At 37.8% G+C, this 15,000-nt stretch overlaps 2 protein-coding genes across 14 annotated transcripts; one reads left to right on the top strand and one right to left on the bottom strand.

The window, feature by feature from the left end:
- Positions 1 to 28: 28 nt before the first annotated feature.
- On the top strand, positions 29 to 10,461 carry LOC120105626 (plant UBX domain-containing protein 1-like). 13 transcript variants are annotated; one of them, XR_005507969.1, is made up of 11 exons: positions 32 to 256; positions 406 to 478; positions 1,003 to 1,105; positions 1,367 to 1,435; positions 1,699 to 2,207; positions 2,422 to 2,594; positions 5,659 to 5,763; positions 7,101 to 7,318; positions 9,073 to 9,138; positions 9,225 to 10,152; positions 10,228 to 10,461. XR_005507969.1 is itself a non-coding variant. In XM_039118248.1 (8 exons), the coding sequence occupies exons 1-7, from the start codon at positions 236 to 238 to the stop codon at positions 7,304 to 7,306; spliced, it is 708 nt and encodes a 235-aa protein (XP_038974176.1). In that variant the 5' UTR covers positions 39 to 235; the 3' UTR covers positions 7,307 to 7,318; positions 9,073 to 9,141. The 13 variants fall into 13 exon arrangements, 2 of the variants coding, with proteins under 2 accessions (XP_038974177.1, XP_038974176.1); XR_005507968.1 differs by having other exon boundaries at positions 29 to 256; positions 1,699 to 4,239; XR_005507966.1 differs by having other exon boundaries at positions 1,699 to 2,594.
- A 2,068-nt stretch (positions 10,462 to 12,529) lies between these two features.
- Positions 12,530 to 13,991, bottom strand: LOC120105628 (NAC domain-containing protein 30-like). The gene is made up of 2 exons (XM_039118250.1): positions 13,226 to 13,991; positions 12,530 to 13,141 (listed from the first exon to the last, which is right to left on the bottom strand). The coding sequence occupies exons 1-2, from the start codon at positions 13,368 to 13,370 to the stop codon at positions 12,696 to 12,698; spliced, it is 591 nt and encodes a 196-aa protein (XP_038974178.1). The 5' UTR covers positions 13,371 to 13,991; the 3' UTR covers positions 12,530 to 12,695.
- Between the last annotated feature and the right edge of the window lie 1,009 nt (positions 13,992 to 15,000).

Here is a 15,000-nt window from a genome sequence, read left to right as displayed (position 1 = left end):
TTTGGATCTATCATCCCTATAACTTGAGTATGGATGCCGACCTCAGCCTGGCCCGTGACCCGTAACTTTGTTGGAAAGCATCCCTGAAACTATGAGGGCTCCCCTGGTTTTTATCATTACTTTAAGTCTCGTGCCGTCGCGGATTATGCCAAGAAACCATTCTACTTCTTTTAAACCAGGGAACCCCCGGACCTTCGATCCCCTTTAACCGAGAAGAATCTCCTGAGATCGATCCATGGAGGCAGAGCAAGCCAAGGTCTTCTCTCCCCTTCTTCATCTCTCTCGAATCAATCGTTCTTTCTTGAACCTTGAGATCGATCTATTTGTTTTCTAGATTCTACTTCGACGTTTTTCTGAGTTTGGCTTTGAAATCACGCGTTCTTCACTTGTATTTATGAGTTATAGGGTAGAGAAACGAGCTACGGTTGTGCTGCTGCTAAAATCTAGAAGAATCGACAGATTGATGGGAATCTTTAGGGTATTTTTGCTTACTTTCTGGATAGACATTATTTGATTTTAACTTAGTTTCTGGCTGAGATATTCATGTTAGAAGGAAGGTGGGCTGAGCAATCAAATTGAGCCCATAGTCTGCTGCTGCTGCTAGTTTATGATAACAAATAACCCCTGCATAGAGAACTTGATGATATCTTGGTGGATGCAAGCAAGGATCTCTGTTCATTTTCTTGGTGGCATGTTTGGCCCCGTCCAGTTTTTCTTGCCCAGTCAATAAAATCATTTTTTTTACTTCCATATACATTTGAGCCTCCACGTGACTCAGAAGTTTTAAACCGTGTGTTGCTCTTAGGAGTGTTAATTTGATAATTCTCAAATGCAAACAGGGCATCTTATGTCACTTTTAACTTTCATTGGTAAACCTCTGTCAGATTTGCATTTATATTTTGAATGTTTATTGTGATGTCTGTGCATTGGTGTAATTACTCATGGTTCCTTGATTCTTTGAGAATATCTAATGATTGTAACTTCCTATTGGATTACTTTCAGGCCAAACTTTTGGCTGTGGCAGAAGAACTTGGTCATGAGATACGCATATTCACAAACTCAGCAAATTCTGCAGCATCGAAAGAAATATCTGCTTCTTCAAGTGGTATCTACCTTTTTTAGTATCATATTCAAACCTTGTATAGTGTTTGTTCCAGTTTTTCCCCAGATAGAGTCATATCTGATTTGAAAGAATCAAAACTATCTTGTGCATTTTGGAGCCGGTGAATTGTTTTTGCATCATGTCTGTGGGAATATGTTTTCAACTGTTTTTCATTTTATTATAAGGGATATCATATTATTAACAATTTTAAGAATTGCACCTTTACATTGTGTGCATGATATTAACTGTTGATTGTCTGTGCAGAGGAACCGGACCATTTCTATGATCTTACTCCTGAAGATTATTATCGAATCATGTCAGACAGAATACGAGGTAATGTTGACACTGAAAGGTTACTTTGGCTGTAATTTGGCGCTAGATTTCTACTCTAAGCAGTAGTTTTGAAGTTTTCATAATCTACTGAATTTGGCTTGTCTTTATGGATTAGAACATGATGCTACAATCCATAAATTTTTCTTAGGACTCTTTAGCACTATCTCTGTACTGCTTGCATATTGGAAATCAATTTTGTTTTTGCTCATTTAGTTCTACCATCTTCAATATATGGTGTTCATGGTAAAAAAAACTTTGAACAGCCCAATCCCAAATTCTAAAGACCCGTAAAATGCGGGAAGCAGAGGCAGCAGCCCGCAGGGCAAGGATCACTAAGGTACTTGTCCATACAAGGACTTGTAAAAGATGAGTATCCCAATTATGTTTCTTCTTTCTTTCTTTGTCAATTAACACTAGCTTATACTGCCTAACTTTTGTCATATTTTCCTGAAATTTATATTGCTTCTCCAGCTCATTTCTGCATGTGCCTTTTGTTTCCCAGGATTTTGTATCTTTTAAAACATAAATACACCCTTATTAATAAAAAGGGCTAGCTTTATAAATGGCATCCTCGTCAACATAATCATGCACTGGAAATCGAGACTTTGTATTCAAGATGATTTCAGATGTTTAGCCCTTGAATAATGAGTCTTGTTAAGAAAAGTGGTGGTGGACTGAAGTATTCGATATGGAATATCAAGTTTATATAACAACTTTAATTGCTCGGTATGAGGATGAAAATGAACAAAGGGACCTTTGGAGCCAATGCCAGGTGAATATTTTTAGTGAAGTTGCTCAATCCTACTTATTGGAGAAGTGAAACAGATGACTGATTTAATAGAACATAACAACAAAAGGAGAATGAATTTTAAGAATACGATCACAGAACAGTTGTGAACTCTGAGGAAGATTCATTTGAATCAAAAGTCTTGAATATGTCTTATATTTATGAAGCTACTTATTTTCTATCTTCATACTCATTGTAGATTGTCAGAAACATAATTTGAGATGGAGAACAATTAAAGAGGAAGTGTTTTGAATGGAAGATCAATGTCTTTAGCATCAATAGATACCGCAACAATCACCCCCACTCTACAGGCCTTCGGGACTTCTGAATGATTTTGAAGCATGGAGCAAAGCTATCTAAATCAATTACTAGGTTTGCATACAGCCTTCGTATGCCTCATGTGAACTTGAAATTTGTTGCAATTCATATAAAAATGCATCAGAATCGAGTTTTGCTATTTCTAGATGGCAGTAACAAACAACTCTCTGTAGATTAATTTTATGAGATGGGGATTATTGAAATAAGTGACATCACTAGGGCTAATATGTTTGTTCCACTTGATAATGATGGAGGCGTATAAATTGTGCTTTTTAGAAATTTTTTTACAAGAAAAGTTTTCCACTATTTGTACGTGTATCTTTTCTATATATCCTCTCAAAAATGCTTATTTGCATGTTTGTTGCTTGAAAACTCGAAATTCCATTTATATCACAAAATGATGAAAAACATGCAAATCTGCACTTCTAGTTAACTTGTGTGCAGTTCTACTTAACTTCGATGCAATGATGGTTCGAAACTTAATGGTAAGTGGCTATTTGACTATTTTACCCTTCAATAATTAGAGAGTTTTTCCCCCACTTATGAAGTCTATATAGGCTATAAGAAAATATGATGCCGCCTTTGGCCCCCGCTTTACTTGCAGACTCCACTGTGACATTTTCAACATTAGCAGCCTTCAATTGACACTTGCAACATTGGGGGCCTCCTTTGTGTGATTGAGCTTGATTTTGACTTGGCTGGCTACTCCGACTCCCTTTCTCCCTCAGTTCGGGCCCTCTCTTTTGTTGAGCCCCTCAACCAACAACTGCCTTGCCGACCTTGCACCCCCAACCATTCCCTACCGGTCTCGCCCATGTCTCCATCATTATCCTCTCTCACGATGCCTCCTCCAATGAGATCCCCATCCTTGCCCTTTGCCTCTGCCCTCAAGGAACTCTATAACAACTTCCTCTTCGACCTGAGCTCACCATGCTCGACAGCGCTCCTTGCTCTAGTGGTCGGAGCTCCAATTGAACAACCTCACTAGCAAGATCTTAGGTCTAGGACCCTTCCGAAATCTCTACTTCTTCAGTGCTAGTGATGAGAACCTCTCTGATGGGCTCTTGGTTGAAAAATTGCCAGCATAAATGGTGAAGATCTTGCTAGAGCAATCATTTGGAGGGCAATGTCTTGGTGGTGGTGGTGGTGGTGGTGCTCCAGGAGATGGATCTTAGCCACAAGGCACTGTGGGGTCAGTGATGAGGTCTGCATTTGAGCACACCTGTTGATGGAGCAGCTAAGCCTAGCCTACAATTGATTCGAGTTGGTTCAACATCTAGGGGATAGCAGTCTGGAAAGCTAGCTCTTCGTGCTGGACTGACCACAACCAGTTTGGTTAAATAGTTTTTTCCCCACTTATCTAGTGATGTGGATTGTATAGAAGTCATTTTGCACCAACAATTATGTTTTAGACCATGTTAATTAACTAAATAGATCATATGCTAATAGCAAGGCAGATTTGCAAATTTGGATCATTTGGCATATTTCCTTCTAGATGGTGGACTTGGTTTGCCAATGTGTAATTTATGATTTTTCAAATTAATTTTCTTTCTATTTATGTTTGTGTAGGCTGTAATTAGGGTTCGCTTCCCTGATAATTACATTCTTGAGGCAAAGTTTCAACCATCGGAGAAAATTGAAAGCTTGATGCATCTTCTCATGAAAGTTGTTGCTCGACCAGACCTCCCATTCTATTTATGTAAGCACTATCTGATTTAGTTACATAGATAAACAAATGTAAAACAATTTGTCATTGTATGAGGACATATTCAATGTCAGTATATTTTTTTTCCTCATTCGTGAATAATCACTAAAATTTTCTTTATGATATTTTAATACTCTTTCATATTGAAGTGAAATTCATTTGTATTTATAAAATTTTAGGTTATTAGCCTTGAAATAGATACTGAACTTTGCAAGTATATCATGTAATAAGATTTTTTCATATTTGTCCACTGAAAAAAATAAAGGAACTAAAACCCTTAATTTGAAACGAAGCCTGGATGGTGGGCCATATGGCTGTTTTTTTGCCTCTTTCTCAAAAATTAATGCCGAGTTATTCTTTATAATATACTGAATCCTCCTCATGAACTTTTGTTACTTTTGATTATTAGTTGATGACTTACTAAAGATTGTTGAGCAATATCAATACGAGCATCAATGTGAAGTTAGTCTAGTAGGTTTACCTGAATCTTTTTCATTTTCCTTTTAAACATGCAGACTCATTCACTTGCTTTTTGTAAGATACATTTTCTAGTTCCTCTGAAACATTTTTAGTCATTCACCTAAAATGTAAATTCTCAGGTTCTATGTTCTTGTCTTTGACAACTATTACGAAGAGCTAGATACATGAATAACTAATATAAAGAAAAATCTTTTTCTTTTTATCAACTTTCATACCCACTACCACCAACTTCTTAATGTAGCTGCTTATCCTCCTTCCATTTATCATGTTAAATAAAGAACTAATTGTCTTATGTACATTTTTTAGCATATCATCTTAGATCTTTGTTTTCACAAAAAAATATTTTTTCCCCTCCACAATTAGCTATACTTTCTTTATAATCCTTTTCCATCTTCTCCTTTTCTGTACTCTTTACCTGCTCATTGTTCAAATCAATTTGGTTGACAGCCACCAAAATTTTAGAAAGGCTGTTGATTTATAACTGTTAGTTGGCCGGGCTCAGAGGAGGTTATCCCTAATGCATGAATAGCTTGAACCGGCCAAGACAAGCCCATTACCATACTGGTATGTTGAACCAATCCCCATACCAAGCGCACTGATTCTGTACCAAGCTAGTACTGGTATAAGGTCTGGTACCAAGATTGCTAGCCTTGTTAACAACTTTATCAAAACTTGAAGATAGATAGTGATGTACTTTTAAATGATTGTCTCTGAGTTGTCATGCTATATTTGTGGTTCAACTATGATTTAAATTATGCATTTTATGTTTGAAAAATTATTGATTGTAATGGATGTCTGCATGAATAACTTGGAATCAGAGAAATCCGATCATTTTTATCTTCTAGTTGGGTTATGCTTACATGTTCACATAGATAATTAAATGACTATTCATGTCTATGCATGCATAAAATCACTGTATTTGTCTCTCTGCAGATACCACTCCTCCAAAGGAGCGAATCAAAGACACTTCAAAGGATTTCTATTCAGCCGGCTTTGCTCCTGGAGCTATAGTTTACTTTTCTTATGACCTGCCAAAAGGTTTACTCTTTTTACTTAAATGGTGAATCAATTATCAACAGTCCATTATGTTTTAGTGCAACCAATTTTGTCAAACTTTGTTGCATAAGTGGTTTACTATTTACATATATGAGACTAGGCTTTGGGTGTAGCAGGTGTAGCTGGGTGGCCTCAGACTGGTCTGTGAGCACCTGAACCCCTGCCACAGTTCGGGAAGCTGCTTAGCTTATAGCCTTGCACTATGATGTACTTGTGATAATGTGTAGTGTATTATTCAAGGAACTTTGGTCATATTAGAATAGTATGTGGTTTGTGTGTGCAAATAAGCTCCTTTTCTTCATATGTTATATTCAATGTCTTGTTTTATAGTCAAAAAATATAGGTTCAAGTTAGTCAAATCTTCTATAAGTATATCCTTGTAAAGAATAAACTCGCTCTCTCTCTTTCAATAATCGGAAACTCTTATTGTTTCAAGCATTTAACTCTAGTAGCTATTTGCATTACCTACCTCTATGTTTGTCACTTTATTCCGAAATTCCAAGATAAAAGGGCGGCCTAGTGCACAAGGCTCTTGCCATTGTGGGGTCTGGAGAGGGTCAAATTTATGCAGCCTTACCTCTGCATATAGAGAGGCTATTTCTGTGTTTCAAACTCGGGACTTCCAGGTTACAATGGAGCAACCTTACCATTACACTAGGGCTTACCCTTATTCCCGAATTCCTAAGATAGCATCAAAATCTGATAATCATGCAAATTTTGTAGGTGATTTTAATTACCCATATGATCACACTTACCCATGTAATATATGCGTAGTTTCTTTGTCTTAGGCTTAACATTTAACTATAGAAAGTCCAAACCAGATGATGATAGCATTCGTTAATTCCTTAAAATCTGATAATCGTACAAATTTGTAGGTGATTGTAATTACCAGTTTGATCACACTTACCCATGTAAGATATATTTAGCTTCTTTGTCCGAAATAGGCTATTTAACATTTAACTATAAAAAGTCCAAACTAGATGATGTTTTGGGTTGTTGACTTGGCACCATGCTTCTTGTTCTACTAGCTTATCTGATTATAATTATAAAAAGCTTCATGTTGTTGCTGTTACTCTTAATTTTATTACCTCCAACTAAGATAAAAAGATCAATAAATTTGACCTATTATTACACTTCGTAGAGCATTTCTTTTAACTAGATATTCACATTTTTAAGTAATACCAGTTTTAATGGTAATTATGAAGTTAAGACAGGATCTTGCTGCCTTTTTATAATTTATTTCATATAGTACTTCCCATGAATCTTATGCATAGTCATCAAATGTTCATCAAATAATTTGCCATGTGTTGTTATGGCAGATAAAGAGTCTGATAGTGCAGTTGCAAAGACAGGGCCTTACCTTCGTGATGATATCTTGTCTTTGAATGGATTGGATTTTACTTCTGAAAAGGCGGATCCTGTCACTTCTGAACCAGAACCTCCAGCAGTGGGGACGTCCCCTGCTGTACCTGATCCTAAGCCACCTGAGAAGAAGCCGGCTAAACCAAAGTGGCTTAAATTGTGAAAGATTGAAAGGGTAAGTATCTGATCTCACCTTTTTCATTCATTATTTTAATGAAATGAGATTTGCCGTATTGGAGGGGAACCTATGGATTCGTTTCTCTCAGGAAAAAAAGATGCTGGTTGCTAAAGTCCATTAAGAGCATACTTTAAATTTTATTAAAGATGAAGACTTCATGAAAATGTGATTATTTTGTAGCAATTCATCCAAAGACGATGCACAAGACTGCTTCAATTATATGGAATTCAATTTGTGATCTACTGGATAGTGGCATCTCCACTGCTTGGTCTAGTTTGATTAGACGGAGACAATATTGAGCCTGGTGGCATGGATCTTAAATTACATTATTTAGGAATGATATTGGGGTTGGGCCTTAGAGCAATGTTAAGGTTGCTCCAATCTAATCTGGGTTTATGGGTTCGAAAAATGGAAACAGCCTCTTTGCACACCCATACCCTGCAATATTAGGAGTCTTGTGCGCTAGGGTGCCTTTTTTTTTTTTAAGAAATGCGATGAATAAAAAGATGCATAGAGAAGAAAAGGAATCTGCCAATGTCTTAAATAGAAAAGGAAAAAACATATAATAGTCATATAATAGCAATAACATTAAGAGTGTCAATGAGGGAACAAGTTTCAGTAATTGTGGTGAGATTGCACTGGTGATATTATTTGTGGTGTTTCCAGGCAAGGGTTGGATTTCAGCCCTTGTTTTTTTCCACACATACTTCAGATCTACTACATTAAATGTTGTTGTGTATTGGGTTATGCCCACATTCAAGTAAAATATGTTTGACTGATCAATTAATAAAATTTAATAATATTCTGCTTCTTTTTTTCCCCTTTGCTAATTCTAGGGGGTATTCACCAATGGACTATTGGGTGTTTTGGAGCCTTATCTTGTCAGGGTAGTTTGATGGGATCCACCCATAAATTGAAATCATATCCCCTGTAGAGTTCCATATCAATCATCTAGGGATGCTTCCTGGCCCTTGTGATTAAGGATATCATTGAGACAACATTCTAGACTTCTAGAGAATGAAGTGGTGTAGAACTAATTTGTTGCTATGGTGAAGTATAATGAAGTCCTGATGAGGAGTGCAATAGTGATAAACTGACGGGTGTCTAGATTCCTGAAAGTGAGAAGAAAGGAGTGAGAAGTCGTGAAGATGTGCTGGAATTTGTATGAATGGCGTACCATTAATAAATAGGATAAAGCTTATTGTTTTTTTAAGTTATGGGTGACAATGAGATTGGAAATGTGTGGTCAAAATAGTTGGGAGCTAAGCATTTATACAAGCCTGTTTAGTGGAGATGTGGATGTTGGATGAGAGTGAACCTTTAAAGAAAACAAGGTCAGAAACTATTACATTGTAGGAAAGCAGGACTTTAATGCTATAATTAAAGCACTATGGATGCAAAGATTTTTATGGAGACTTTCCTTTTTTTCCATGGGGGCTGGGGCTGGGGGCGGGCACTCGGGTTGTTGCAGAGTGAGTAGATGGAAGTTTGTGAAAAAGATTTACAGTACTAGTTTCCATGGTGCTACACTGTAAGCAAGCTCACAAAGAATTTTTCATGGGATGTGCTTCACTCCAGCATTATATCTTTGTTTTGTTTAATGTTGTATGGATGGAATGTGTAATTTAATTAGGTGTGTCAATGAGCTATATTGTAAACAATCCTTAGTTGAAATTTTCACATTGTGCGTGCTTCACAATGATGTCATTGTAACCATTTCTTTGCTACTTTTTGGGGGTGTGTTTGTGCAGTGAGGTGATCCTGGATGTGACGAGGAATTGATTTAACTGTGACTGATGTAGAGTTGGTTCCAAAAGGTATGGTTAGTTAAACTTTGCATTCCTTGAATGAAGAAAATCATATGACACAGAAAATAATATAATGATTTTGTTTTGTTCTATAGGTAACAAAGAATTGGTACTTCAGGGCAATGTATATTAAGAGATGACAAAAATCAAGGTATATTACGAGTTTCCATCTAAATTCACCGTCATGGGTGGTGCTGCACTTAAACAAGTTCAGGAGGAACTTTCGCAGGGTGCTTGCTTCAGAATAATCTTACAACACGACTCATTTAATGTTGTATGGATGAACTGTAATTTTACAAGAAGATGTCTTAGGACTTAATCTGTTCCTAGTGGAAAATGCTTCTCCTTGTCATTTTGTTCCTATGCCGATATTATGCAAGCTAGATTCTCAAGGATGCTGAATCTTTTAACATGTTTCACTAGTTATTGTGCTAAAAAATGTTCAAATGTTGAAAATAAAGCAAAAATATTTGAAATCCTGTCAGAGAATGAGAATAAGTGTGGATTATGTGCACATATTGGATCTCAGCATTTGAAAAGGATGATTTTTAAGGATTTTCATTGTTTATGCTATCTCCTTGTACCGTTGTTTTTTTTTTTTTCCTTTTCTTGATTTGTTTTTAAACCTTACATTCGGCTGTTTTTTCATGGCCCCTTGTTTGATATGAACTCTCCTTAAAAGCAAGCTGAATGCACTCATTGAAGACCAATCTCTTTATTGTCTCGTTGTTCGCAATTCTTTTACCTTGTTATAAGCAGTTCATAACTTGAATCTATTGAACATTTTCTGCAGTTTGATGTTTAGTTACCTTTAAATGATTCCTGATGGTTAGTCACCCAGCAAGCTTGTCGGGTCTATGTGATGCTGGCGTGTTGCGATTGAACTAATCTTTGTTTTACATCAATTCTACTAGGTTGCATCAATCTGCCCCTGCACGCTGGCAGGAGGAACTTCTTGCATGGCAGATGCATTACTCAAATTAGAATGGCAGATGCATGCAACATGAAACATTAATGTCGCAGGTGGGCATTCACATTGATACTTGATTTACTTTGACTGACATAAATGAACTATTCAAATTAAACTAAAATGGACAGGGACAAAATCATTTCCAATTGGTCTCAGCTTCATTTCTTGAATACTTATGAGCTTGCAAAGATGTGATTCGGCCTGAGCTGAGCCAACATGCCTCGTATTCTGTTTTTGGGGGCTAGCTTGAATATTCTCAGCATGGCCAACTATCCACAACGTGCTCTAGTTTTAGGTCCAGGTGCACTAGCATCCTTGATTGCACTAGTAACTGGATTGGATATAAAATATGGTTTGTGTTATGTTAGTAGCCAATGCAATGCTTAATATTGGTTGTGAAGTGCATAATTTGTTTATTTCTTGCCATGTAAAACTTGGAAAAAATAATTACAAACTCAACGTAAATAGGCAATATTTTCAACTACAAAATAATCATAAATATATTTCATGATATAAAAAATCATAACCTATGTAGAACAAGGTGGAGAAAAGCTCATCATGTCATGTTGCTCAACACCAACGCCTTCATCGGGTGCATCAGCGAATTGTTGGAGAATCTCATCAGCTAGTGGTGATTCAAAAATCTTTTCTAGCTCATCAAGAGTCGGCAATTGCAGAATATCAGAGTTTGTATCAGGCGCATCAGCGAATTGTTGGAGGATCTTATCAGCTGGTAGTGATTTAAAATTCTCTTGTAGCTCATCAGGAAATGGATACTGTAGTAAGCTATCATGTGACTTACAGGAACAAAACTCCACCTCTTGGTCCAATCCTTCAATGATCTGCTGGATTGGTAATACAAAAGGTTGATACCATATTTCTTGCACCTCCAGCTCTCTGTTTTTCATTGTAGAAACTTCTGTACCACATAATTTTTTGCGAGCACTCGGTCTCAGATAAATCTTTTTTAGCTCATCAGAAGTCGGCAATTGCAAAACATTAGAGTTTTTATCGAGCGCATCAGCGAATTGTTGGAGGATCTTATCAGCCGGTGGTGATTCAAAATTCTTTTGTAGCTCATCAAGAGATGGATATTGTAGTGAGCTATCATGCGACTTACAAGAACAGAACTCCACCTCTTGGTCCAATCCTTCAGTGATCTGCAGGAGGGTATGGCCAGCTGGCTGAGAAATCATGCTATCCTCGATTGGTACTACAAAAGGTTGATACCATATTTCTTGCACCTCCATCTCTCTGCTTTCCATTGTAGGAACTTCTCTAGCACACAATTCTTTGCGAGCACTCGGCCTCAGATAAATTTTGCAAACAACCCAGTCATCCAGCTGCCATAGAGGATGAGAGGCATAGAGTTAATATAATAATGAAAGATATTTCATTAGCAACTCAACTATTAACAAGAGATGTGTGATATTTATGGAATCATGGCAAATACCTTATTTCGGTCCATCGTCATAGCTGCACCACCACATCTTCTAAGGTTCTGGATGGAGTACTCTTCCATCAACCAGATGCTCTTTTCCTCCTTGCCCAAGAGGGTGCGTTCCATATAGCTGAAGTTTTGTTTGGAGCCAATGACCTGGCCCTCGCTGTTGAGCACCGGCTTCACCGATTGGGTAGATTTCCATCGACCTTGGCCTGCAACCCGAGATGCCCTTGTGCTGGCTTCTGCGTTAGGATGCTTTCGAGTGGTCCAGGTGAAGAAGAACCACTTCGAGTTTCCATTTGCCATGGCCATTTGAGCTGAAGAAAGGAACCCAAGAAAAGGATGACGAGTTAGGAACCTTAATTACAACAAATATAGATAGAGAATAACAAAAAGAAGAGATTATGGTGTTGATATATATATATATATATATATATATATATATATATATAATTTGTTTACCAGTAAGGTTGCTGGGGTGGTTTCCATAGACATCGGCTTCTTTGATTATGTCGCATGGAAGTGGCTGATGGAGGAGCTTCTCCTTGAGGAAGAAATCCAAGAGCTCCTCATCCGTTGGCTGGAAAATAAATCCAGGTGGCACCATCGTGTATTCTGGCTGTGGTATCAGAATATCAAATGAGAAGGAGTCAGCAAAGGAGACATAGCAAAGTCGGAAAAAAGTTGTTACAGCACAATTTCATCTGCCAGGTATGTCGTGTTTGCAAATTAATCCAGATAACTACTGGGACAAGATTCAGTAATTGTATTTGTGGATTTTTCATATCCAATGGCTGGCATACGATAAGAGGATTCTTATAATATGTTATTTTCCGTATCGTTATAGGATTTATTAAAGATTTTATAGGCACGCCCTATCCATATGTCAGAGTTATGTTTTGCATTGTCTGATCAAGAAGTTTGAGAATTCACCGTCTGTTAATTATGTTTATTGATTTTTCTTGTATGTTGACCGGTATCAGATAAGAGCAAAGGAGACAGACAAAAAGTCTAATAGGAGAAGAAGACGACGAAGAAGAAGAAAAGATGGAGAAGAGTACGGCACCTCTATCCTTCTTCTTTTGGCAGCGGGTTCCAATGTAGCACTATCAAATTGTTTCAAATCATCGTGAGCCTTGCGAGCTTTTGGAGTCAAGTAAATCTTGCAGATGACCCAGTCATCCAGCTGCAAGGAAAGGACCAAAGATGCAACGTTAGAACATCCATTCCTACAATCAAGAAAGATACAGAAACAAGAACATTGAGAGTTATATTTAGGATGATATGCACCTTGTTTGTGTCCCTTATCACACCAGCACTACCTCTCCCTTCAAGGTTTTGCATAGAGAACTCCTCCATCAACCAGATACTTTTGTCTTCGCCACCGTCCCAGTTCTGTTCCATGTAACAGAAACTCTGCTTCGACCCAATGGTGTTATTCTTGGAATCGAGCACTTTCTTGATGCCTTTCGTGGCCTTCCATCGTCCCAGGCCTGCGCGCCGAGATGCACGACTGGTTTCGCTTGCGCCGGAATGCTTCCGAGGGTTAGACGTGAAGAAGAACCACTCATAGTCCTTGTTTGCCATGGGATATTCTACTGAAAGAAACCAAGAAAACCCAAAAAAAGGATTAGAAACCCTAAATCAAGAAAGAAGACAATGGGGAATCGCAAGAAAATTACAGGCCAGGTCCTGGGGGCGGCTTCCATAGACGTCACCCTCCACGATAACGTCGCAGGGAAGAGGCCATTGAAGTAGCTTGTTCTTGAGGTAGGCGATGAGGAGAACCTCGTCGGTCGGTCTGAACAAGTAGCCCGGCGGCAGCATTGTCGTCCCAGCAACCTTTCTTGGAGTCCCAAGATTCTCAGACGAAGATCAGAGGATTGAGGAGCAAAAGATCGCACGAGGGTTTGAGCCAGAGAGGGAGAAGGATCAGGTGAGGAGGAACGACTGACGTCCCAAGTATATATGGGGCACGGGGAGGCAGTGATTGAGATTCTTTCGCAAACTTGAACCCGCGCGCTAACGGTCACATTTTTGCTCGAAAAGGTTGTAATCACTGCCGGAATCGCTCCGGTGGAAGTCTTGGGGACTAGCTTATCTTTAGTAAACCGTTATGGTCCCTGGAAGTGCCGTAATTCCTTATCCTTGTTGGATTCAACTTCCACGTTCTATATTTGGATGAAATTTGGCCTCGGAAGGCCAAATTTCACGTCGGTTTAGGTCTAGTTTGTTGCTATAAGAGCCCTACTGACTCTGAAGCTTAACCTGAGATTACATTAACCGCCATGCAACCAAAGTCAATATGTTACACCCTTAACCTGAGATTGCTTTGACCCTTTGTTTGCAAATCCTGATAGTTGGGACAAGGTTTAGTAATTATGATTTATGGGTTTTCATGTTTGGATTTGTAGAGTCATGAAAGTGGAGCACTCTGCTTGTATTGGTTGTGCAATCACTTGGGACTAAGCTGCAAAACAAAAATAATACTGTTTCTATTACTTACGTATAGATTGTTCTGCACTTTTACCCAGGGTGTGACCAGGGACTTCCATCTAATTCAGATGTTGATGCATCGACACAACCATCATGCATGCTCATCTGCAGCTTTGACTTTGTCCAATGAGTTGCATCTCCAATAGATCAAGCATCACCATTTGCAAAAAAATTAAAGATGTAGATGGCATCATACAGATGGCTATGTGATTCTAGTCATCATATAAAAACTGAATAGGAGGTGGCAATGCCATCCTGCTACAAAAAAAATTATTTTATGTTGATGGGCATATTTGAAAATTCGGCCATATTTCTATGTAGGATTATCTCCAACCAAATATAGTACTCTTTTTCGAAAGTAATTTTTCTACCAACCAGACATAGTAAAAATTATTTTTCTTTGCAATCATTTTTCTGGATAAATGATTTCCAAAAATCGTTAGATTATTATATAACCCGACATACTCCAACCAAAAAAACCTTAGTGGTTTTTCTTTTTAGAAATGAAAAGAGGTTTTGCGTTTGAACCTTGGAGATTTATTTTCAAGCACATGGCATGAATAATTCTTAATAACTTTAAATATACTAGTAAAGTGAACTCATGCAAGAAAAACTTAAGATCAAAATGATCGTCTCAAAAATTGACAAGAATTGTATTCTCAAGGTTGGTTTGGTTGGGAGTAATTTGGTATGAAAAAATAAATCTCATATCAGATTATTATGTTTGGTACAAAAAGAGGATGAGAGAGAGAGCAAACTAAATGATGGGTCACACATCTACTGCACGAAGAGAGGAGGTAAAATAAATACCACCAAAGGGTGGTTTCTCTCCTACATCAGATTACCGAGTGGAGTTAATCTAAAATTGTCGTTGCTAGATGAAAATGTTTCCCTTTTTTCATTAAAGCCCACAAATGCCCTTTTTTAATATTGCCAATCTCACAACAATTCCTCTTGGGGC

The sequence above is a fragment of the Phoenix dactylifera genome, unplaced genomic scaffold, assembly GCF_009389715.1.
Source record: "Phoenix dactylifera cultivar Barhee BC4 unplaced genomic scaffold, palm_55x_up_171113_PBpolish2nd_filt_p 000328F, whole genome shotgun sequence".
Taxonomy (NCBI): Eukaryota; Viridiplantae; Streptophyta; class Magnoliopsida; order Arecales; family Arecaceae; genus Phoenix; species Phoenix dactylifera.
This window is presented reverse-complemented; position numbering and strand designations above follow the sequence as displayed.

Coding starts and splice junctions, on each gene's coding strand:
- LOC120105626 (XM_039118248.1), top strand. CDS start 236: ATGGAGGCAGAGCAAGCCAAG. Junction 257..1,002: donor TGGAGGCAGAGCAAGCCAAG/GTCTTCTCTCCC, acceptor GATTACTTTCAG/GCCAAACTTTTGGCTGTGGC. Junction 4,240..5,658: donor AGACCTCCCATTCTATTTAT/GTAAGCACTATC, acceptor GTCTCTCTGCAG/ATACCACTCCTCCAAAGGAG.
- LOC120105628 (XM_039118250.1), bottom strand. CDS start 13,370: ATGCTGCCGCCGGGCTACTTGTTCAGACCGACCGACGAGGTTCTCCTC. Junction 13,142..13,225: donor CCGCCCCCAGGACCTGGCCT/GTAATTTTCTTG, acceptor GGTTTCTTTCAG/TAGAATATCCCATGGCAAAC.